Raw genomic sequence first — 19,081 nt, 5'->3', positions numbered from 1 at the left:
GGGAGACTTGGCTGGGACATGGGGAATTTTAAAAAATATGCCTAATACACGATTATTCATCATTAGAGGTTTATTTAGTCTTGTTTTCATTCTGTTCAATATTCGTACAGATGTACCTAATGAATTGTCCGGCGGTGACGGTGTTTTCTGTGCAGGGCGAGCGGGGCTTCAGAGGCCCACCCGGCCCTCCTGGACCCCCTTCACCGGGTGTGGAAGGTCCCGTCACAGAGTTTATAGGACCACCGGTGCTTACTCACTCATGTCCCTGAAAATTCAGCCTTTGTTGCATGAAACTCAGAAGGTACATTTCATTTCTTCTTCTGCTTACTTACTGTGGACTGTTTCTGTCTCCAAAGGGAAACAGAGGACCGAAAGGGGACAGAGGAGAAAAAGTTAGTTCGTTTTGCTCTCAATGCTTACCATATACAGTAACATGAAAAATAATCATTTGCAAAATATGATTTGCTCTGCAGGGCTATTGCAATATATCTCTGAATGGTGTGAAGGGTGACCCGGGACCACCAGGACCAATAGTAAGTTGCTGAAAAACTAATGAATGGTAATAGAAGCTTTCAATTTCAGTAGTAGCATTAAAAGAGTAATACAGTTAACGGGAAAAAAAACAACTCTTTTACCTTGTCCTACCAATCAGTGTGACTGTTTTTTTTGTTTTTGTTTTTCTTTGCTTCATTTTAGGGCAAGCCTGGCAAGGAAGGAGATGAAGGCTGGAAGGTAAAAAAAAACAAAAAACATATAAATAAAAAAAAATAATAATAATAAAATATGGCAAGTGTGTGTATCCTGGGAAAACTCAATCGCGCTTCTGTGAAAAGGTCCTTTTTTATTTTTATTTTTTATTTTTTTTATTTTTTTTGTAATTTTTATTAACCCTAATATCAAGTAAATAAGATGCTGCATTTCAAGAGTGAGCGTTTTTTGCAGGCCAATAAAACGATGAAGTGTGTGATAATAAAACAATCAACATTGTTTATTGATCATTTGTTTTGTATTATGACCAAAGATATCATTGAAATCTCTCTGTCCCACAGGGAGAAAAAGGCTTTCCCGGAAATTTTGGATACCCAGGACCTCAGGTAAGAAATGCAACTCGTTTATTCATTATTTTCTATATATATTTTATTTAAAATTTTATTAGAATCTTTTGCTTTGTCTCTAGGGTGAAAAAGGAGAAAGAGGGCCTCCTGGATATGTATGTAGTGGTTTTTTTTTTGTTTTTTTTTCCTTTTCCGTATTCACCCTATATTGGCTAGTAATTGAATTATTAAAATATTAATGCATTATCCATATTATTATTATTATTATTATTATTATTATTATTATTATTATTATTATTATTATTATTGTTATTATTATTATTATAATAATAATAATAATTATTATTATTGTGTGCATTAGTCTTGCAGTGTGTTTCAGCACAATCAAATACATAATCTAATTGCATTTCTTTTCTCCAAAATGTCAACTATCATAATGTTTCTATTAGTATATAATACTACTTTTTTTGCTCAGTATTATCATTAACCATTTTCACTGATTGGTTGCTTCTTCAAGTCTGGTTGACTTGACTTGTCCTATAAAGCTAAAAAAAAGAAAAAGAAAAAAAAGAGAAGTAATATTAATAAATCACCTAATGAATCAGCTATATTACTGTGCTCGACAGAACTCAAGTTAGAGTCTGTCAAGGATGCTAATAAGATTAAATGAGTGAATGAATTGTAGTTTGTGAAATCCTCCTATTGGGGTCTATAGGTAAGTGGTGCCCCTGGTCCCCCTGGTCCCCGTGGTCTCCCTGGATTACAAGGAGAAAAAGGTAAAGTAATACCAAACATACACATGCACGCTAAGACACACTTTGAAACTCTGCTAAAGAAACAACGATACAGTATATCAGCTCCCTTGATCCACGTTTCGTCTCCATCGTGTTCTGTTCCGAAAGGTTTTCCTGGACCTCAGGGAGAAGCAGGCCCACCAGGTAAAACAATGACGTGCTTGCTTATGGAAACGGTCACACAAACACGTACACGCACATTTGTTGTGTAACGCGCGATCTCTTATACTTCAGGTCGCTATGTTGAAGGACCTCGTGGAGAGAGCGGCCAAAAGGGGGATATGGGTCAGAAAGGAGACAGGGGTAATGAAGGAGAGTCTCTAGTTGGACCCCCAGGGCAACCGGGCCTAGAAGGACCCCCTGGGCTTCCGGGATTACCTGGTATGCTTTGGCTTTATGGCTTCAGACTTGCTCTCACTGCAGGGTGATTTCCTCAGAAGACGTTTTGCTATAGATGGTTTCAATTTCCAATTTCATTGATTTTCCCGCAGTTGACCCTAATGAATGCCCCAATGCAAAAGGCGCCCCTGGACCACCCGGACCTCCAGGACTTCAAGGAGAATTGGGACAGAAAGGTTAGAACAACCAAATTCCACAGTTCTATGGCTTCTATGCTGTACTGTATTTCTATGTTTTGTTTTGTTTTGTTTTATTTTTGTGTGTGTGAATCCAAACAGGCGACAAAGGAGATACTTGTGTCTTGTGTGATGGCTTCGGACCTGCGGGATTACCTGGCCCCCAAGGCCTGAAAGGGGAGCGGGGTAAGTAAAAGTGGTGTTATGTTATAGAAATTCCCATTTAGTGACTGCGCACAACAACACTTAAAGAATTACATTTAACATTGTGTTCAAGTGTATTTGGACCTGATCAGTACTGGCGAGTAACTCTTTAAGTGTTAACGTTTCAGTGTAAAATTAACTCAAAATCGAGTAAATAATTAACACTGGCTAACACTGCACAGTTTTAAAGGGATTACAACACGGTATTTTCCCAACAGTTAACTATAGGCATATAATAATTAAAACTTAATTCATTATTATTAATTATAATTTAAAAAACCTGAGCTGGTCCCGAACCAGGGCCTTGCTGCTTACAGAGCAAGCACGCTAACACTATACTATTTGTTCAGTTAGGTTCAATAGTACAAAAGTTTTACTTGTAGTTTACACAAGTGTCAGCCAGAACCTTCGTGGGATTTTAAGACAGCCAATTGTCATTGCACATTGGGATTGCAAATGTGAAGGATAATTGATTGCTTTGAATTCCTTTGAACAGAATGTTTACTGATAAAGGCTACTTTTGTCACAATCCCATGGAGGTCTCAGAGAAAGTGGGCGTGTGTTTAGTCCGCAGAGGCAGTGCGGGGGTGGGTCCGCACCTTATGACGTCAATGAGTGCCAACAGCTCGTTTTCTCAGGTTGGGAGGGGCTGGTGCTTGTAGTGCAGGATGACCTAGAACTGCTCAGATGGGGGAGAATGGAGGAAAACACCACTTGGTCATGTGTTTGGTGAGGAATTAGCATTTTAACATGGCTAAAAGCTCCCAAAAGTAGATTTTCATGTTGCTATCCCTTTAATACAGTTCTGCACTTCAGGTTAAATGACTCAGGAGTGAGTAAACATGATTCCCAGAAGTGTTTATTGTTTACTGTAGAAAATCAACACTCCCTCAAACACTCTGCACTGCACTGCATTGAGTTATATGCCCTGTGATTGGTGAACAATCAACAAGCCTTTGTCCAACAGAATTCTCATTTTCATGCACCCCCACTGAAATATCTCTTATTTGTCCTCAGGTCCTCCTGGTCCAGTGGGAGGCAAGGGAGACAAGGGTAATTCTGGACTCCCAGGAACTCCTGGAAGACCTGTAAGTGGCAAACTTTCATACAGTAACTACTGTTTCTATTTCTTAAATTCTTATACCTCAACCTGTACTTAGGGCATCAATGGCATTCCTGGTTTAATTGGAGCCCCTGGCCCGGTTGGAGAGCCCGGAGACATATTCATTGCTCCGGGTTTGAAAGGAGACAAAGGCTTCCCCGGTCCTGGTGGTTCACCTGGACAACCGGGTCTGGATGGACTCCCAGGGAGGGATGGCCTTTCGGGTGTTCCTGGCCACAAAGGAGAACCTGTGTGTATTGTGTCATTTGAATCGTTTAAGTAGGCGTTATCGAAGTCTTCATTATTTTGGTCAACCTTGCCTTCAGGGCCAAGGGGGCATCAAAGGTGATCGTGGATCAATTGGGGACCCTGGTCTTACAGGCCCTCCTGGTGAGAGGGGCCCCCCAGGTCTGCCTGGCTATGGCCGACCGGGTGTGGCCGGAGACAAGGGAAGTGAGGGGAGGGCTGGCATTCCCGGATCACCTGGAACTCCTGGTAATCCATTGACACTAACACCAACTAGCCTTTATAATGGGTCCAGGGTTCTCACCTCCTTTACTTTGTCTAACTTACCAGGTGCAAAAGGTGAGCCAGGTCAAGGTGTTAGCACTCCCGGACCACAGGGTGTACCTGGACCACGGGGAGAGCCTGGCAGAGATGGACCTCAAGGTGAACTGAGACCTTCATTCTCATCTTTTACCAATCCAATGGAGTTGATTTGGGACTTACGCTACTGAAAGAATGGACTTTATGTGGGGGAAAAAAAAATGCATCCATTTGACCAGATCATGTTGTTGGCTTTAGGTGCACTGGGTCTCCAAGGAGACTCGGGAATTCCAGGTTTTCCTGGACAGAAAGGTGATCAAGGACCACCAGGAATTGGATTTCCAGGCCCAACTGGAGCAAAAGGTAAATTAGCACTATTTCTTTAAAAAAAATATCCCACAAAGATCACAATAAAATACAAATACAAAATGAATATTATTCATATTTCTAGGAATCAGTGGAATTCCAGGAGCTCCTGGATTGCCAGGAGAGACTGGAAGACCTGGACAGGATGGTATCTCTGGACAACCTGGTCCGCAGGGACAAAAAGTGCGTATTTCTTTGGCACCCTAAGCCAAATAACTGATAAATGAAACAACGTTCCAAAACAGTAGAACCCTTAACTATCTTGTTGCTCACCGTTTAGCCTTTTGAAAGTGTTTGTGTGTATAAACAAGTATTATTAACATTGGTTCTATCTATGTAACAGGGTGAACCAGGAATGGGGCTCCCAGGACAAAAAGGTTCGCAGGGTCCTTCAGGAAGTATTGGCTTCCCTGGAGAAAAAGGCAACACGGGATTGCCTGGTATTCCTGGGCAAGAAGGCTTGACTGGGCAACCAGGATTTCAGGGAGTCAAAGGTATAATCTATAAAGGCATCTCGTTGAAAGATGAAAATACACAAATATTTTAATTTGGTCTTAGGTAACATTGGACCCCCTGGACCTGCTGGAGTGGTAGGTTTACCTGGTGCTCCAGGAAAGGGCCTGCCAGGGGTCCCTGGACCACAAGGACAACCTGGAGAGCCCGGTCCATTTGGTAAGAACAAATCATGCAGATCTTTTTACACATTTGGTTTGCAATGGATTAGTTGTAATCATATCACTAAGTATATTTACATATGTTTACCTTTTTGGTTTCATTTACCTTCTGCAATTCCTTGTAGGAAGGGTAGGCGAAAAAGGAGAGAGGGGCTATCCAGGTCCTCCCGGCATTGGCATGCCAGGGCCTCAAGGAGAAAAAGGACTCACTGGGTTCCCAGGAGTGCCTGGTGGAAAAGGACTGCCTGGACCACCTGGCTTGCCAGGAAGGGATGGACTGATAGGAAATCAAGGTATTTAAAAAAAAAAAAAAAAAAAAAAGGAATAGGTTGTATTTTTTGTTTTTGTTTTTACATTGTCAATACATCCATCAGTGTTTTCCCTAATTTGTTGCAACTTGTCAAGGAATTCTCGAGAACCTTCTTCATAGTAATTTCAGTCGCTGTCTTTGCTGACCAGGCACAAAAGGTGAAATGGGGGTCATGGGTACTCCAGGATTGCCAGGATTTCCCGGACCACCCGGTTTACCTGGAAGTCAAGGCTTGAGAGGTAATGAAGCAATTACGAAGATAAAGATCTACTTTTCATCAGCATATCAGTCTCTCACTTGCAATTATTATCCGACTATAATGCCAAAATGCTTGGCCTAAGTCTAATAGAAGTATTTCTGTCAAAAATGTTATGAGAAATGGGATCAGTAGCCCCGAGGCCAAAACACATGCCTTTTTTTTGGGTCAGTGTACATGCACAATCCAGATTCTTGCGCATACAGTTCTATCAACGTCAATAGACCCGGGTTGAGGGTCCTTCTCTCTGAGTCGTAGACATCTACAACAAAATGAAGGAAAGACCCCCATTAACTCTTTCATTCTCAGGTGATCCTGGTCTTCCTGGTTTGCGAGGACAAGAGGGAGACTCTGGACTTAAAGGAGAGAGGGGAGAGACTGGTCTACAGGGGCCTCCAGGGAACATGAGTAAAGTTGACATGGAGCACATGAAAGGGGAGAAGGGAGACCTTGGAGATCCAGGTGCGAAACCATTGAAACATCAAAGTCCATTCAAGTCTCACCCGCAAATCACAACAAACCCATCAAAAATGATTTACAGTGTAATTTAACAACACTGCAAATGTTGTCTGTCTCATCAGGGAACCCTGGAATAACAGGACAGAAAGGCTTTCGCGGTCTACCTGGAGACCCTGGAATGCCAGGGAAAAACGGAGAACCTGGTTTACCCGGACAGCCAGGTAAACTGTTTAATCAATTGTGAAAATGTTCAATGTGGAAAAACCCCCCGGCAAAGATCCATTTGCATTTCCTCTACCTCAGAGGAGAAACCTGGAGTTCCACGAAATGTTTGTATTTTATCAATGTGTCTCAGGTAAGAAAGGAGATTCTGGTGTTCCTGGAGAACCCGGCAGTATGGGCCCACCTGGACAAAAGGGGAGTGCAGGCGAGATGGGAATCCCAGGTAAGGCGAAATGTCTACTTATGAGTGCATGTGACAAGTTCAAGAATGGAAAAGTAATTTTTTTTGTTTTTTTAAACCTCTTACGTGCAGGTCCAGTTGGTCCAAAGGGACTTAAAGGAGATATAGGTACACCGGGCCATCCTGGTTTCAGAGGAACAGATGGAGAGAAAGGAGAGCGTGGAACACCTGGTGAGCCAGGTATTGGTCTCCCAGGAATTCCAGGAGAAAGGGTAATCATCGAAGTTTATTATTATTACTTTAAGTTGAGCATTCTTTCCCCAAAATTCAGCCACACATTTATTAGTGCTATCTGACGTTTACTTGTTTTCACCCTTAACTCATTCACTCACGGCCATTTTCACTGAAGAAACCCCCTTCGCCCTGGCTGTTTTACTGGATTATCACTGATCTTGCAAGGGCCAAAGAACATTATGTTCTTTTGCTAACAAAAAAAAAGGAACCTACCAAAAGAAAGATTAGAGTCTCTTCTTTTATCAGGAAAAAAAAACAACAACATATTTGTATCTGTTTCCATTGTGCAGCAATTAGCATTCGAATATAGATAAGTTTCATCATTACCTGTTGAAAACACTGGCAAAAAGAATTTGTTGCAATGTGGCCCTGGTTGATCTCTTATACTCTGCTGCCACCTGCTGGCCGTTTTTTTTTGTTGTAATAACTACCATTGCTTGAAGCGACCTCTTCGTGTCAGAAGCTTTATCAAAGCTTTCTGTATGCTTTTGCATTTAAAAAAAACAAAAAACATTAAAAATGTATAAATACGTTTTGGGAGTGAAGGACAAAGTATGAAAAAAAAATACGTATTTATACGTTTTTGGGTTTCAATGAGTTAAGCATGACTTTCTTGGTCTTTTTTCTTCAAGGGACAATCCGGCCAACCAGGTTTCCCAGGACTACGAGGAGAGAAGGGTTTGAAGGGTCATATGGGAACACCCGGCATGCCCGGACTGCAAGGAGTTAAGGGAGACAAAGGAATATTTGGCACTCCAGGTCAGATTTCACTTTTGTGTTGTCTGACCCATTCACAAGCATCCAGTGATAGCATGACCCACGATATGTAACCATACAATCCACTGTAGGCCAGCCAGGAATCCCTGGTGAGAAAGGTGTCACAGGGCTGCCAGGATCTGCAGGAGAACCTGGTCATGATGGTCGGCCGGGTAAGGAGCAGGTTTATTTGGGGCTACAGACTAAGGCCTGCAATTACTAATGAAACCAGTTTGAACTTGTTCTCTACCAGGCGAGAGTGGCTTGCTGGGACCTCCTGGTCCACCTGGAGAGAAGGGAGAAGCGGGGGTTGATGGCATCCCTGGGTCTTCAGGGGAGAGAGGAGATCCTGGTTGGTAGAACACAATGATTTTCAACATTATATCCTTTTTTTTTTTTTACAGTAGCAATCAAAAAGATTTCCATTCCAAAATTGTAGGCTTATGTGTATTATGATTTTGAAGTCAGCTGTGTTCTGCAGGTCTACCTGGTCTTAGTATTCCAGGAGCTCCAGGAGAGCTAGGTATCAAAGGTGAGATTTGCCTCCATCACTAATTCCAGATTCCACAAATTTCAACAGAGTTTATGAAAATGTCTCCTGCGTGTCTTGCTATCCAGGTGATAAAGGTAGTCCCGGCTTCCCGGGCAGCCCAGGCTATCCCGGTGTACCTGGTATCAAAGGTGAAAAGGGACTTACAGGATTTGAGGGACGCCAAGGTGAACCAGGAGAGATTGGGCTACCAGGATTCTCTCTAGAGGGCCCTAAAGGAAATCAGGGAGAAACAGGGCAACCCGGAGAACCAGGTACGCCACCATTTACAAGGAGGTGGTCCGACAAGTCTGATCATATTGTACCAGAACAAAAGCAGTATCTAATTTCTTTTCATAACAGGAATCATTGGCGCTCCGGGACCTTCTGGTGCGCCAGGACGAGAAGGACAGAAGGGAGACAAAGGAGACCAGGGTCTTCCTGGTTTCCAGGGAGAGTTGGGCCAAAAAGGTGACTCTGGAACACCTGGATTTTCTGTACGTAACAAGCCCATTGATAAATAGTCTGCGAGTTAAGATCTAGCAAGTTCTTAAGTATGTTCGTATTTTTGGTTGTATTTTTGTGACCAGGGTCCAGCTGGTCTTCCAGGTGTTCATGGACCCAAAGGAGAGAGGGGACATCAGGGGGTTCCCGGTTTCCCAGGTGGATAAAAACAGATCTTAGTCCACGTCCATCCACTCTTAAGACAACATGTGCTAAAGCCTTTCTTCTGTTGTCATCATGGATATCTAGGTACCAAGGGTCCTCAAGGCGACTTTGGATATAAAGGAGAAGTTGGAGACAGAGGATTCCAAGGAGAACAGGGTAGGAGCATAGCGAGAGATTCCCTGGACACATCAGCCACCAGTTGGACTTGATGGATTTACATAACACAAAACAACGTTGTGTTGTATTTCAGGTAATGTCGGCCCGCCCGGTCCCCCTGGACCACACACCTTTATCAAAGGAGACATTGGGCAACCGGGTATCACAGGCTTACCGGGACCACAGGGGCCATCTGGGTTCCCAGGACTGAAAGGACAACAAGGTAACAATAAGAATTCAATGATTAAGAAATCGGTTTTATGGGTGGAATTGATTGTTTACTGTCGTGATCACAGCTTGAGGCAATAAGTCAAAGAATTTTATTCTGATGATCATTCCTAGTTATTAAGCTCCCTGCTCGCTTTAATCATTTTGCCTTCACATTTTCTTCATTTTCCCAGGTCTGACAGGTATTCCAGGGCCAAAAGGAGAAGATGGCCTCCCTGGGTATCACGGTCAGGCAGGATCCAAAGGCGATGCTGGTCTACCTGGGCCTCAAGGTCCGAAGTCCACTTTATCCTGTTAAAAGAAAAAAAAAAAAAACACTAACAAATCTTGTTTTTAGGACCCAGAGGGTATCCTGGCCCACCAGGACCTGATGGTGTTCCTGGCCAAGTGGGACCACCCGGCCCCTCATCTATGGATCACGGTTTTCTGGTGACTCGGCACAGCCAAACAGTGGAGGTCCCGCTTTGTCCTGAGGGCACCTCGCCCATATATGATGGCTACTCGTTGCTCTACGTTCAAGGCAATGAACGCTCGCATGGGCAGGATCTCGGTGAGAATCTTACACTTGGGGGGAAAAAAAAAAAGATGGAAGTTAAGGAGCTTTTTAAGGAACGTTTTATTACCTTGGGTTTCCAGGTACGGCAGGCAGCTGTCTAAGAAAGTTCAGCCCGATGCCCTTCTTGTTCTGCAACATCAACAACGTCTGCAACTTCGCCTCTCGTAATGACTACTCATACTGGCTCACCTCGCCAGAGCCCATGCCCATGAGTATGGCGCCAATTACCGGCGAAAGCATCAAACCCTTCATCAGCAGGTTTGTGTTGTATTTAAAGTGTCCATCAAGTTCTTCAGCGCAATCATCCCCCTTGCTGCAAATATTTGACTATTAGCGCACACGTTTTTTTGTTTTTTTAAGGTGTGCAGTTTGTGAAGCTCCAGCCATGGTGATTGCGGTGCACAGTCAGACCATTATGATCCCGCCGTGTCCGTACGGTTGGGACTCTCTGTGGATCGGCTACTCTTTCGTCATGGTGAGACACAAGCAATGTTTGTTGGATTTTATCATGGAAGCACGGTAAATGTCGTTGAAAGATTATTCAATTGACAATTTAATAGTACCGTATTTTCCGCACTATAAGGCGCACCTTAAAAGCCCTCAATTTTTTCAAAAGCTGACCGTGCGCCTTATATATGGATCAATATTGAGCCGCAACAGGTCTCGCTGTCGAGACGCTATCGGCGACCCTGCACGATCGGTGACGCGCATGCGCAGAAGATCCCGCCATCTTGGATCGCTAGCTAATGCTAATACTTGACCTCAGAGAAAATAATCAAACAGCTGTTTATTCATTTTGGAGTTGTCAGAAAGCTGGTTTGTAATCTATTAATAAAGTTTGACTGGCCTATCTGACTGTTTTGTTGACATTCCCTTTAGCACAGCACCATCTAATGGACGCATAACGTAGCCCCAACCTCTACTTTAGCGACTTTATCTGGAAAAAGTTTTCAAATATGTCATTCGTTGAAGGTGCGCCTTATAATGCGGAAAATACGGTAAATGGAGTGCAATTATTTACTGCTTTTATCTACGGCGCTTAAAATGCTTTGCAAAGCCTCACGTGACTTTCTCTGAACACGCCCCCCCTGTGGCAGAAAATAGTTGGTGCAGCGTTAATGGGCTCCAATGTCGTGGAGAGGGCGAAAACGAGCATATATCTATTGATGTATTATTTGAAACAGTCGAGACCTTCAAAAGCATACAGGCTCCCTACCGCTTTGACTCCCCTGATCGTACTCTGTCTGTGTGTAGCACACCAGTGCGGGTGCTGAGGGTTCGGGTCAGGCTCTGGCCTCTCCCGGTTCCTGCTTGGAGGAGTTCCGAAGCGCTCCGTTCATCGAATGTCACGGTCGAGGAACCTGCAACTATTACGCCAACTCATACAGCTTCTGGCTTGCGACGATTGAAGACAGTGAGATGTTTACGTAAGTTGGACGGACTTCGCACACGTATCATTTTCGAGAGTAACTTGAGATTTCGTATCCTTAATATATGACATCGTTTTCTCTCTCTTGATCTCCAGGAAACCTGTCCCGACGACGCTCAAAGCGGGAAATCTGCGAACGCACATAAGTCGCTGTCAGGTGTGCATGAAGAGGACATAAACCGCGCCTGACTTGCGATGCCGCTCACTTGGCTTTTAAAACTTCCTAATGTCCAAGGATGGTGCTATTCCCTGCATGTGTGAGAGCGGAGGGACTGAGTTTGAACTTTTGCAAACCAGAGAAAAAACAAACCAAAAGACCAAAGTGCCTCTCGCTCCAATGCGGAACACTTCTACTAACAAAGAATGGCGCCCAGTTTACCGCTGCACTGAGTACTTGCCCCCCAAACTGGTAAACTAATGTTCATTTAAATGGTTGTTTTGAATGCTTATGTAAGCCAGGTGCTATCGAATCGTACTTATTAGCCATAGTCAATTTCCTCTTTGAAAGATAACGCTCCATGTTTATAATTTCCAGCCGCACTCTCTTTTGAAACTTGTTTTACGCACACTGATAAGAAGGATGGAACTTGCCACTGATGCCACATTCATTTGCTAACGCACGACACGCAGACGTATAACAATTATCCTGTTGTAAATATAATGCATTCCTAGTTCAACATACTCTCCTCAGGTTATTATTGAGTCTACTTTGTGTGTTATTAAATCCCTTTTTATTTATGAAGATGTATGAGACTTTGTTGGACTCGAGTGAATGCGACACGTGTCAATGGGCCCAAAGACATTTAGTGCCTTATTAATAAGAACACATTTAAAACAGCACTGCAGTAGAAAGGGCAGGTCAATGTGGATTTGTGGCAGAGGACTCCTCTGTTGTAACAATGCTCCTTAAATAATAATAATAATAATAATAAAAAAAAAGGTATAGTTAGAAAAGCTTAACAATATATTTTGTTAAGTAGCATTGTTGCAACTGATGAAAATAATGTATGACAAACTAATTTGAGTTTGTGTTGTTGCTGTTATTGATGCATAAACAAAGGCGCTAAATGTAATAGAAATAGAAATAATGCAACTTTACTGCCCCCCCCCCCCAAAAAAAAATGCACGTGTATATTATACAACATATACTTTCACATAACATGTACTTTATATTCTGCTCGTGGGCTTTATTGTGAACTACTCTTTTTGTTGTTGTTGACTTGCTACAAAGTACATCTTTCACATTTTACGATAGTTGAATACAAACCAATATGGACAGCTGTATTTTATACAGTTAATGCCAAAATTATTGTTAACCTGGGCAAGTTATTCTTAATTAAAGATGACATTTTAACTTGGTTGGAAGTGGCACAATAAAGTTACAACAGATTCTGAAGTGTTGTGTTGGATTAAGACAATTTAATTAAAGCACACACCCACAGACAGACAGACAGACAGACAGACAGACCCAAGTACCAAAATAGTTGTACTTTCTCCATGACAGTAGCCTATATTCGTGTTTTTTGTTGTTGTTTTTTAATAATTATTTTTTAATAAACCTTAACAGTTGATTAGCATGTGTTAGATGAAGTAGAGGTTACCAGTGTTGTTTAAAATGGGGCAACGGCAGATAGCAGTTTATAGGTTTAATATTTTTTTTTAAAGTTATTTGAAACTTTCTTGTGATGTTTCCAACCACACAATATACCCATTCGACAAATAAAAACATACTTGAACTGAACATTTTGCAGAGGTATGAATCAGTTTGGGCTTATCTCTAAAATTATTAATTATTTTGACCCATCAGACAATGAAAAGACTGTCAAGCTTTTGTACTGAAAAGCAAAAGGTATCATCGGAATCATAAATTGACCACAATATGCGTTACTTTATTTCTTAAAAAGGTTTGTGTAACTCGTGCAATAAAGCCATTTGTAGAACATTGTCTGTTTCTGTAACTGTGAGAAGGCTGGAACGGTTGTATAGCCGACAGGATTTTGCTGTACCCCTCTAGGCCACTAGAGAGCGCCGTCACAATTTGTGCTGGTGAGTTGCGACCCTCCAAGTCGAACAACTGGCTCGTTTTTTTTTTTTTTTTTTTAATGCGTTTTATTTTAATTTTGTCCTTCTAGGCAGCAGAAGTTGATCATAAAGGTTATGCAGCCCAACTGAAGGTCATGATAAGAAGAAGAAGAAGAAGAAGACGAAGCAGCCTCGAGCTCAGCACTTCTTCCGGGACGCGGGCCAACAAACCCGTTTCAGCCCTCCTTCCTCGACGAAAACACAAACAGATCGATGGGCACCCCATGCCCCCCTCCCCCTACTTTCATCCACGCTCTCATCTTTCAACTATTACCGGAACGACGCTAGCCTTTGTTTCCGCTCTTGTCACAAACAAAACCCTTGACCTCACCTGTCTGTCATCATAAAAAACAAAACAAACAAAAAAAACAAAAACTTTGACCTCGCACTGGCCCCGGGGTCACTCAGGTGGGGGTTGTGAGGTTCTGGGAGTGGGCAGCAATGGTAATGATGTTGATCTTCTTCACCGATCTTGCTTTTGTTCACTGTGGTCATTAATAATAATAATAATAATAATAATAATAATGCTATATGGTCCTGTCGTCCAATGTCAACTTTGGCGAACAGAGAATTGGCCCGTTAAATACACACACACGTTTGTCAAAGAAATGTATCAACTCGTCCCCCTGCATCAAAACACACAAATGACAGTGTTCCGTCCGTCTGTCCCAAGATGGCCGACACAGCACAGCACACCACATGAAGAACTATATCGGCACTTGACTCTCCTCTTTCAAGCATGATGTCCGTTGTAGTACCGACATTGACCTGTGGGAGGAAGCAAGTTGCTGTTTGGCATCTGGACTACTAAAGAATGCAAAGAAGAAGATAAAATATACATATATACTGATGTGCCATCAGTCGGGACTTGCCCCAAGCGAGCACTGAATTATGTTTTGATTACAGAAAACCGTCAATAGTATGATCAAAAAACAACAACATAACAACACACAAATGTGCAACATACATCATATAAGGTGTTTCAGAATCAATATTTATCAATTGAGCTAACAAAAAAACAAAATACACTGTATATCACTCACCAGATATCGAGATTATTAAATATATGAAATATGTGAAGATCGCTTTACAGATGTAATATTTGGCTGTACCAAGTTTTGCTTTAACCAACCATGCAATCCAAAACCTTAACATTTTGAAGTGTTTTAATCCCATTGGCTGCTCACTAATGCCACTAAATTGAAAGTAGCACCTCACCAGACACACAGCAGACCTGCAGCAGTGTGAAAGCTTTCGTGGCAGTTAATATTATTACAATAATCTGTTTAGAATCTCACTTGAAGGGAGAGCAAAGTAAGTGACCCAACACCAACAAGTAATTCAATCATTTGTCAGGAGGAGACAAACTTCATGAATAATAATAATAATAAAATAAAAAAAAAGTGTAAACATTGCACATGTTTATTTGTTTGTTTGCAACCAGCCTGCCAATTTGGTTGAAATCCCGGAAGCTGACACGGAATGTTTTATTTTTTATTTTTTCTATTCTGCGTCAGGTGGCTCGCACGACCTCGACCTTTTTCTTGAGTGGATCAGCCAGGCTGCAACTTCCGCTCGATCCCCCTTGACCTGAGCCCCGTCAAACAAAGATTAGCAGGCTGCATTCTTGCCCGGCCACTTCGGTGAGTGCAATGCGAGACGTCCACTACAAACGTCCTTAAATACCATTGCACACATTTTTAAATGACATAATGGGGATTTTTGTAATCTTCTTGTAATAAGTGATACACAAAAAAAAGTCCCAAAAAGCCAAAGAAAAAGCAAAACATAGTTAATCTTTCAACATCCTCCACGCCGGCTGTTGTGAAAACTTTACTCAAAGTTGTACAAGTACGCCACACAACAAGAAACAGTAGCAATAGCATCATGCTAATGCTAACACAGTATTCGAAACGTTCTGCTCCACTAATATTGCAGATCATAAACGAAAGTGAGTTTTTTCTCTTTATGTGGGTTCCGGGTTTGAATCTCAGCTCAGATCTCATTCTCAGTGTTTGTGGGAGAGGCTGTAAGCTTGAAAGAAAGTCAATAAATCAATCAATAAGTAAATGTAACGTTAGCATCAACGCCAACTCGAAAGGTGTTTTGGTCCACCATCTGAAGAAGATGACCCATAACAAAGACAGATGCTTTTCTCAATATTATGAGCCAATGAAATTTAAGAGAATTTTTTTTTTTACATATTGTTGCTTAAAAAAACCAAAAACTCATTTCAATCTTTTTGAGCTGCTGCGGCATCTGCGCAGCTTTCCTCCGTCTGGTCTGAGGGGAACTAATAAAACGGAATGATTGCCTCATTGTCGGGCCTAATGAAGCTGGCAACGTTCAGTGAGGAGCACTAAGATGAGGCCCATCAATCCCAGTTGAACACGATTGCTTGCCAATGGACACCTCCGATGCATTCAACATGATCTCATGTTTATCGGATGGCAGTGTCGGAGTTAACTCGACACGCTCATCATTTGTGTGCGCAAGTCGTTCGGCCCCACAAACCAATAAGTGTCATCTTATAGTGTTCTATTAGGATTGTAATGTAGAAATGTAATGGTCATATATGCAGTTATTAAATCAAACTATTTTCAAATGACTTTCTTCCTGAGAACCATTATTGGGATTTATGGATTGATTGATTTTCCCATCTGAAGTCGTAAAGCAGCTGCTTGACCAGAACACTGATGTGCTTGGAGGAGGTTGAAATGGTGACTTTTTGCACATATTATTATCAATCCTAATATTACAATATTACATTATCTGATCGGCATATTGAAATTGGACGAGATTTAGCATTTTATGCTAAATCAGTGATCCAGCTCTAATGTCATAATTGATCGGCTACACAAAAAAGACATTTCATGCTGTTATATTTAATTAATGTTTATCAGTGTTTTTTGAAGATTTCTTTATTTATTTATTATTTTTTATTTCATGCATTTCAATTGCAATTCCGTTATACATGGATTTTCCCGACTCCTCATACCAGAATGGTGGCGGTCGACTGTCAAGTAAAAATATACGTTTTTTAAAATAGATAGATTGCGCCATCTTCTGATCAAATCGGTGATTATGATCAATAAAGGATCGGTGATAGCTGAAAAATCCAGATCGTGTAAAGTCTATTTTCCCCTTCCAGCATAAAATGTCATCCAATCGTCCATTTTTTTTTTCTTTGTAAGAATGTTCGTAATTTTTATTTTTTTATTTTTTTAAGCATGACTGATTTTTTGGGGTAATTATTTATTGCAAAATTATGTACAGTCATTTGTTTCTCATAAATTACAGCTTTAATTTTGTAATATTGAGTTTTCCTCCATAATATTATAATTATTTATGATTTGTAAAATGTTAAAAAAATAAAATAATTTTGCATGACTTTATACACGAGGGTGTGGCTTACTTGTCCACACATGCACTTGCAACTAATCATCTGCAACAATCATAAAAATATTATATTGCTGGTAACGTTGCACTTTTTTTTTTTTTCACTAAAATGTACTTAAATCTTGAAAAACCTTTTTGAAATGATTTATCTTTATATTGATTTATTCTTATAATATTTTTAATGTGTTTTTTTTTCATACAACTACAACTTAATTCTTTTAAAATTGCATTCCCCTGTACTTTATGACTTAATTTGTATAATATTGCAAAACATGACACTATTCTTATCACCTTTTTCATTGAGTGTCTGGTCCACCAGGATGATGGTTTACAAAAGTAGATAATAACAGATGCGACTCACTTTTTAGTGTTGTATTAATTATTGCAACATAAAAAGATGTAATGTTCTTAGCTACACTTGTGAAATCATGAACGGAATAAGAGTCCAATTGTGAATCTTTTTGAGCCATCTGTAGCCGTCGGTGATCGGAACTCTGAACATGGCGCTTCCTCTTCCTCTTCCTCTTCCTCCTCCTCCTCCGCTTCTGCCTCCTCCATTGAAATTTGCTCTGGCAACGTAGCGTCCACTCTCTATGAATGAGGGAAGACAAAAAAAAGAAAAAAGAAAAAAAAAAATCACAGGAACAGGGAATGTGTGAGCGTTGCAGGCATTGTGGGATCGAGTTGGTGGGTGTTTTAATACTATTACTCCCAATCTGTCTTTATTCATCATTCACTCACTTTTACGTTGTAATTTCTACACTCAGACTCCGATTAGGTCACAATGTAATGAAAATGAAAATGAAAATGAAAAAACACGAGGAAGTAGAAGACAAAAAGTGCATATCGACAGTGTTGGAGTGTCTGGCATAAGCGCGAGGGTCTGCTGACGCCTTCTGGAGCGCTAGTAGCATCAGATGGAGAGTCTGTGTGGGGGGATCGAGGCAACGGGGACGCGTGCGCTCGTAGTAGTCACAAGAAACGAGAAACCATAGAAACCTTCCACAGACGAGCGATAGACTGACAAGAGAGTGTGAACGTTTCCTCAAATGAACCGGAACGAAAGGAAATCAGTTGCAAACATCATAGAGGGATGTTTTGCACGAAGCAAGCAGGCTCTTTTATTGGGGTCATCATTAAATGATAAATAAATAAGAGTAGGGGCCGTAGTAACAACAAATCACTGTCGAAAAGCAGAACCCATGGGTGTTTTTTGTTGTTGTTTTTTTTTAAACTTTTGGTTTCAAATCCATCTGTCATGTCTATTGTAGCAACTAGCTAGCACTAAGCTAACACCTGTGAGCAACAACTAATGACAATAATATGTTCTATTCGCCACATTAGTCTAAATATGGTATTCTGGTTAACATTGCGCTAGTGGAATATGAGTTAAGTAGCAAAATCCAGCAGTTTTTGTCAATATCAGACGGCGGCCATTTTGCCACTTGCGGTCGAGTGAAAACGACATCGCAGTTTTTCAGGGTTCTTGTAACGGCCAATCACAGCTCAGCCTCAGAAAAGTGGTGAGCTGTGATTGGTCGTAGGTGACTTTGTGTGAAAGGCGGGAAACACCCTGGATTGGTCGCCAGCCAAACAAGCATTCATTCACTCGCAATCCGAAGTTGACCGTTATGCGCCGTCAGCTTCCTAATGGAAACCAGCACGTTGTCGTTGCCTAATGACGCGGTCGACAATGCTGCTCGAAGGCCAACGTGTTGATTTCTTCCCAAGCCGCTGAATTATTGAGCAAAGCTGCGCTCACAGCAGCAGACTTGTTGTTGACAATCGCGTCAGTGTTGTTGTTGTTGTGCTGTTAATGGCCTCTTCCATTAGCCCTGCGTGAAGCTAACACCTGCATCAACAAAAACACGCACACGTGTACAAACAGGCTTCGCACTCTATTACGCCCTTCTTGTGCGTTTGGTGGGCGGGGGGTGTTGGGGACCCTCATGGGAACGACTTGTTTTCCAACACTGGCCTTAGCGCACCAGCAAATGTGCTTACGTCGCGGCGTAAGCACATTTGCTGGCTCGACAGTATTACGGAGCGACGCGAGGTTGTCCTTCAACGTGCGTCACAACGTGTGTTGACAGCTTTCAGACCTTTTTACAAACTGTAAAGGCTACAATGAGATGCCATGACTGTTTCTCTTTCCTTATGTGGCATTCATTAGCATATAATTAGGGCTGTCAAAATTAGCGCATTAATTTTGAGTTAATTGAAAGTTTCTTTAACGCCA

The 19,081-nt window shown here is 41.6% G+C and overlaps 1 protein-coding gene across 3 annotated transcripts in view; it reads left to right on the top strand.

Moving 5' to 3' along the window:
* col4a1 (collagen, type IV, alpha 1) overlaps positions 1 to 12,103 on the top strand; it is a 61,746-nt gene extending 49,643 nt beyond the window's left edge. For all 3 annotated transcript variants that reach the window (XM_077535905.1, XM_077535904.1, XM_077535903.1), the window contains exons 13-52: positions 156 to 245; positions 357 to 392; positions 474 to 533; positions 697 to 732; positions 1,050 to 1,094; positions 1,178 to 1,210; positions 1,771 to 1,831; positions 1,958 to 1,993; positions 2,084 to 2,230; positions 2,341 to 2,424; positions 2,527 to 2,610; positions 3,646 to 3,716; positions 3,789 to 3,980; positions 4,057 to 4,225; positions 4,307 to 4,399; positions 4,535 to 4,639; positions 4,728 to 4,825; positions 4,986 to 5,136; positions 5,201 to 5,314; positions 5,442 to 5,609; positions 5,776 to 5,865; positions 6,192 to 6,344; positions 6,464 to 6,562; positions 6,697 to 6,786; positions 6,877 to 7,016; positions 7,671 to 7,797; positions 7,887 to 7,967; positions 8,048 to 8,146; positions 8,276 to 8,326; positions 8,413 to 8,598; positions 8,687 to 8,820; positions 8,914 to 8,986; positions 9,077 to 9,148; positions 9,243 to 9,371; positions 9,550 to 9,648; positions 9,714 to 9,926; positions 10,013 to 10,190; positions 10,293 to 10,407; positions 11,187 to 11,359; positions 11,458 to 12,103. In XM_077535905.1, the coding sequence (XP_077392031.1) occupies positions 156 to 245; positions 357 to 392; positions 474 to 533; positions 697 to 732; positions 1,050 to 1,094; positions 1,178 to 1,210; positions 1,771 to 1,831; positions 1,958 to 1,993; positions 2,084 to 2,230; positions 2,341 to 2,424; positions 2,527 to 2,610; positions 3,646 to 3,716; positions 3,789 to 3,980; positions 4,057 to 4,225; positions 4,307 to 4,399; positions 4,535 to 4,639; positions 4,728 to 4,825; positions 4,986 to 5,136; positions 5,201 to 5,314; positions 5,442 to 5,609; positions 5,776 to 5,865; positions 6,192 to 6,344; positions 6,464 to 6,562; positions 6,697 to 6,786; positions 6,877 to 7,016; positions 7,671 to 7,797; positions 7,887 to 7,967; positions 8,048 to 8,146; positions 8,276 to 8,326; positions 8,413 to 8,598; positions 8,687 to 8,820; positions 8,914 to 8,986; positions 9,077 to 9,148; positions 9,243 to 9,371; positions 9,550 to 9,648; positions 9,714 to 9,926; positions 10,013 to 10,190; positions 10,293 to 10,407; positions 11,187 to 11,359; positions 11,458 to 11,539 (4,257 nt within the window). In that variant the 3' untranslated portion in view covers positions 11,540 to 12,103. The remainder of the gene's footprint in view (positions 1 to 155; positions 246 to 356; positions 393 to 473; positions 534 to 696; positions 733 to 1,049; positions 1,095 to 1,177; positions 1,211 to 1,770; positions 1,832 to 1,957; positions 1,994 to 2,083; positions 2,231 to 2,340; positions 2,425 to 2,526; positions 2,611 to 3,645; positions 3,717 to 3,788; positions 3,981 to 4,056; positions 4,226 to 4,306; positions 4,400 to 4,534; positions 4,640 to 4,727; positions 4,826 to 4,985; positions 5,137 to 5,200; positions 5,315 to 5,441; positions 5,610 to 5,775; positions 5,866 to 6,191; positions 6,345 to 6,463; positions 6,563 to 6,696; positions 6,787 to 6,876; positions 7,017 to 7,670; positions 7,798 to 7,886; positions 7,968 to 8,047; positions 8,147 to 8,275; positions 8,327 to 8,412; positions 8,599 to 8,686; positions 8,821 to 8,913; positions 8,987 to 9,076; positions 9,149 to 9,242; positions 9,372 to 9,549; positions 9,649 to 9,713; positions 9,927 to 10,012; positions 10,191 to 10,292; positions 10,408 to 11,186; positions 11,360 to 11,457) is intronic.
* The last annotated feature ends 6,978 nt before the right edge of the window (positions 12,104 to 19,081 follow it).

This window comes from Festucalex cinctus, chromosome 11 (assembly GCF_051991245.1).
Source record: "Festucalex cinctus isolate MCC-2025b chromosome 11, RoL_Fcin_1.0, whole genome shotgun sequence".
Lineage (NCBI taxonomy): Eukaryota > Metazoa > Chordata > Actinopteri > Syngnathiformes > Syngnathidae > Festucalex > Festucalex cinctus.
This window is presented reverse-complemented; position numbering and strand designations above follow the sequence as displayed.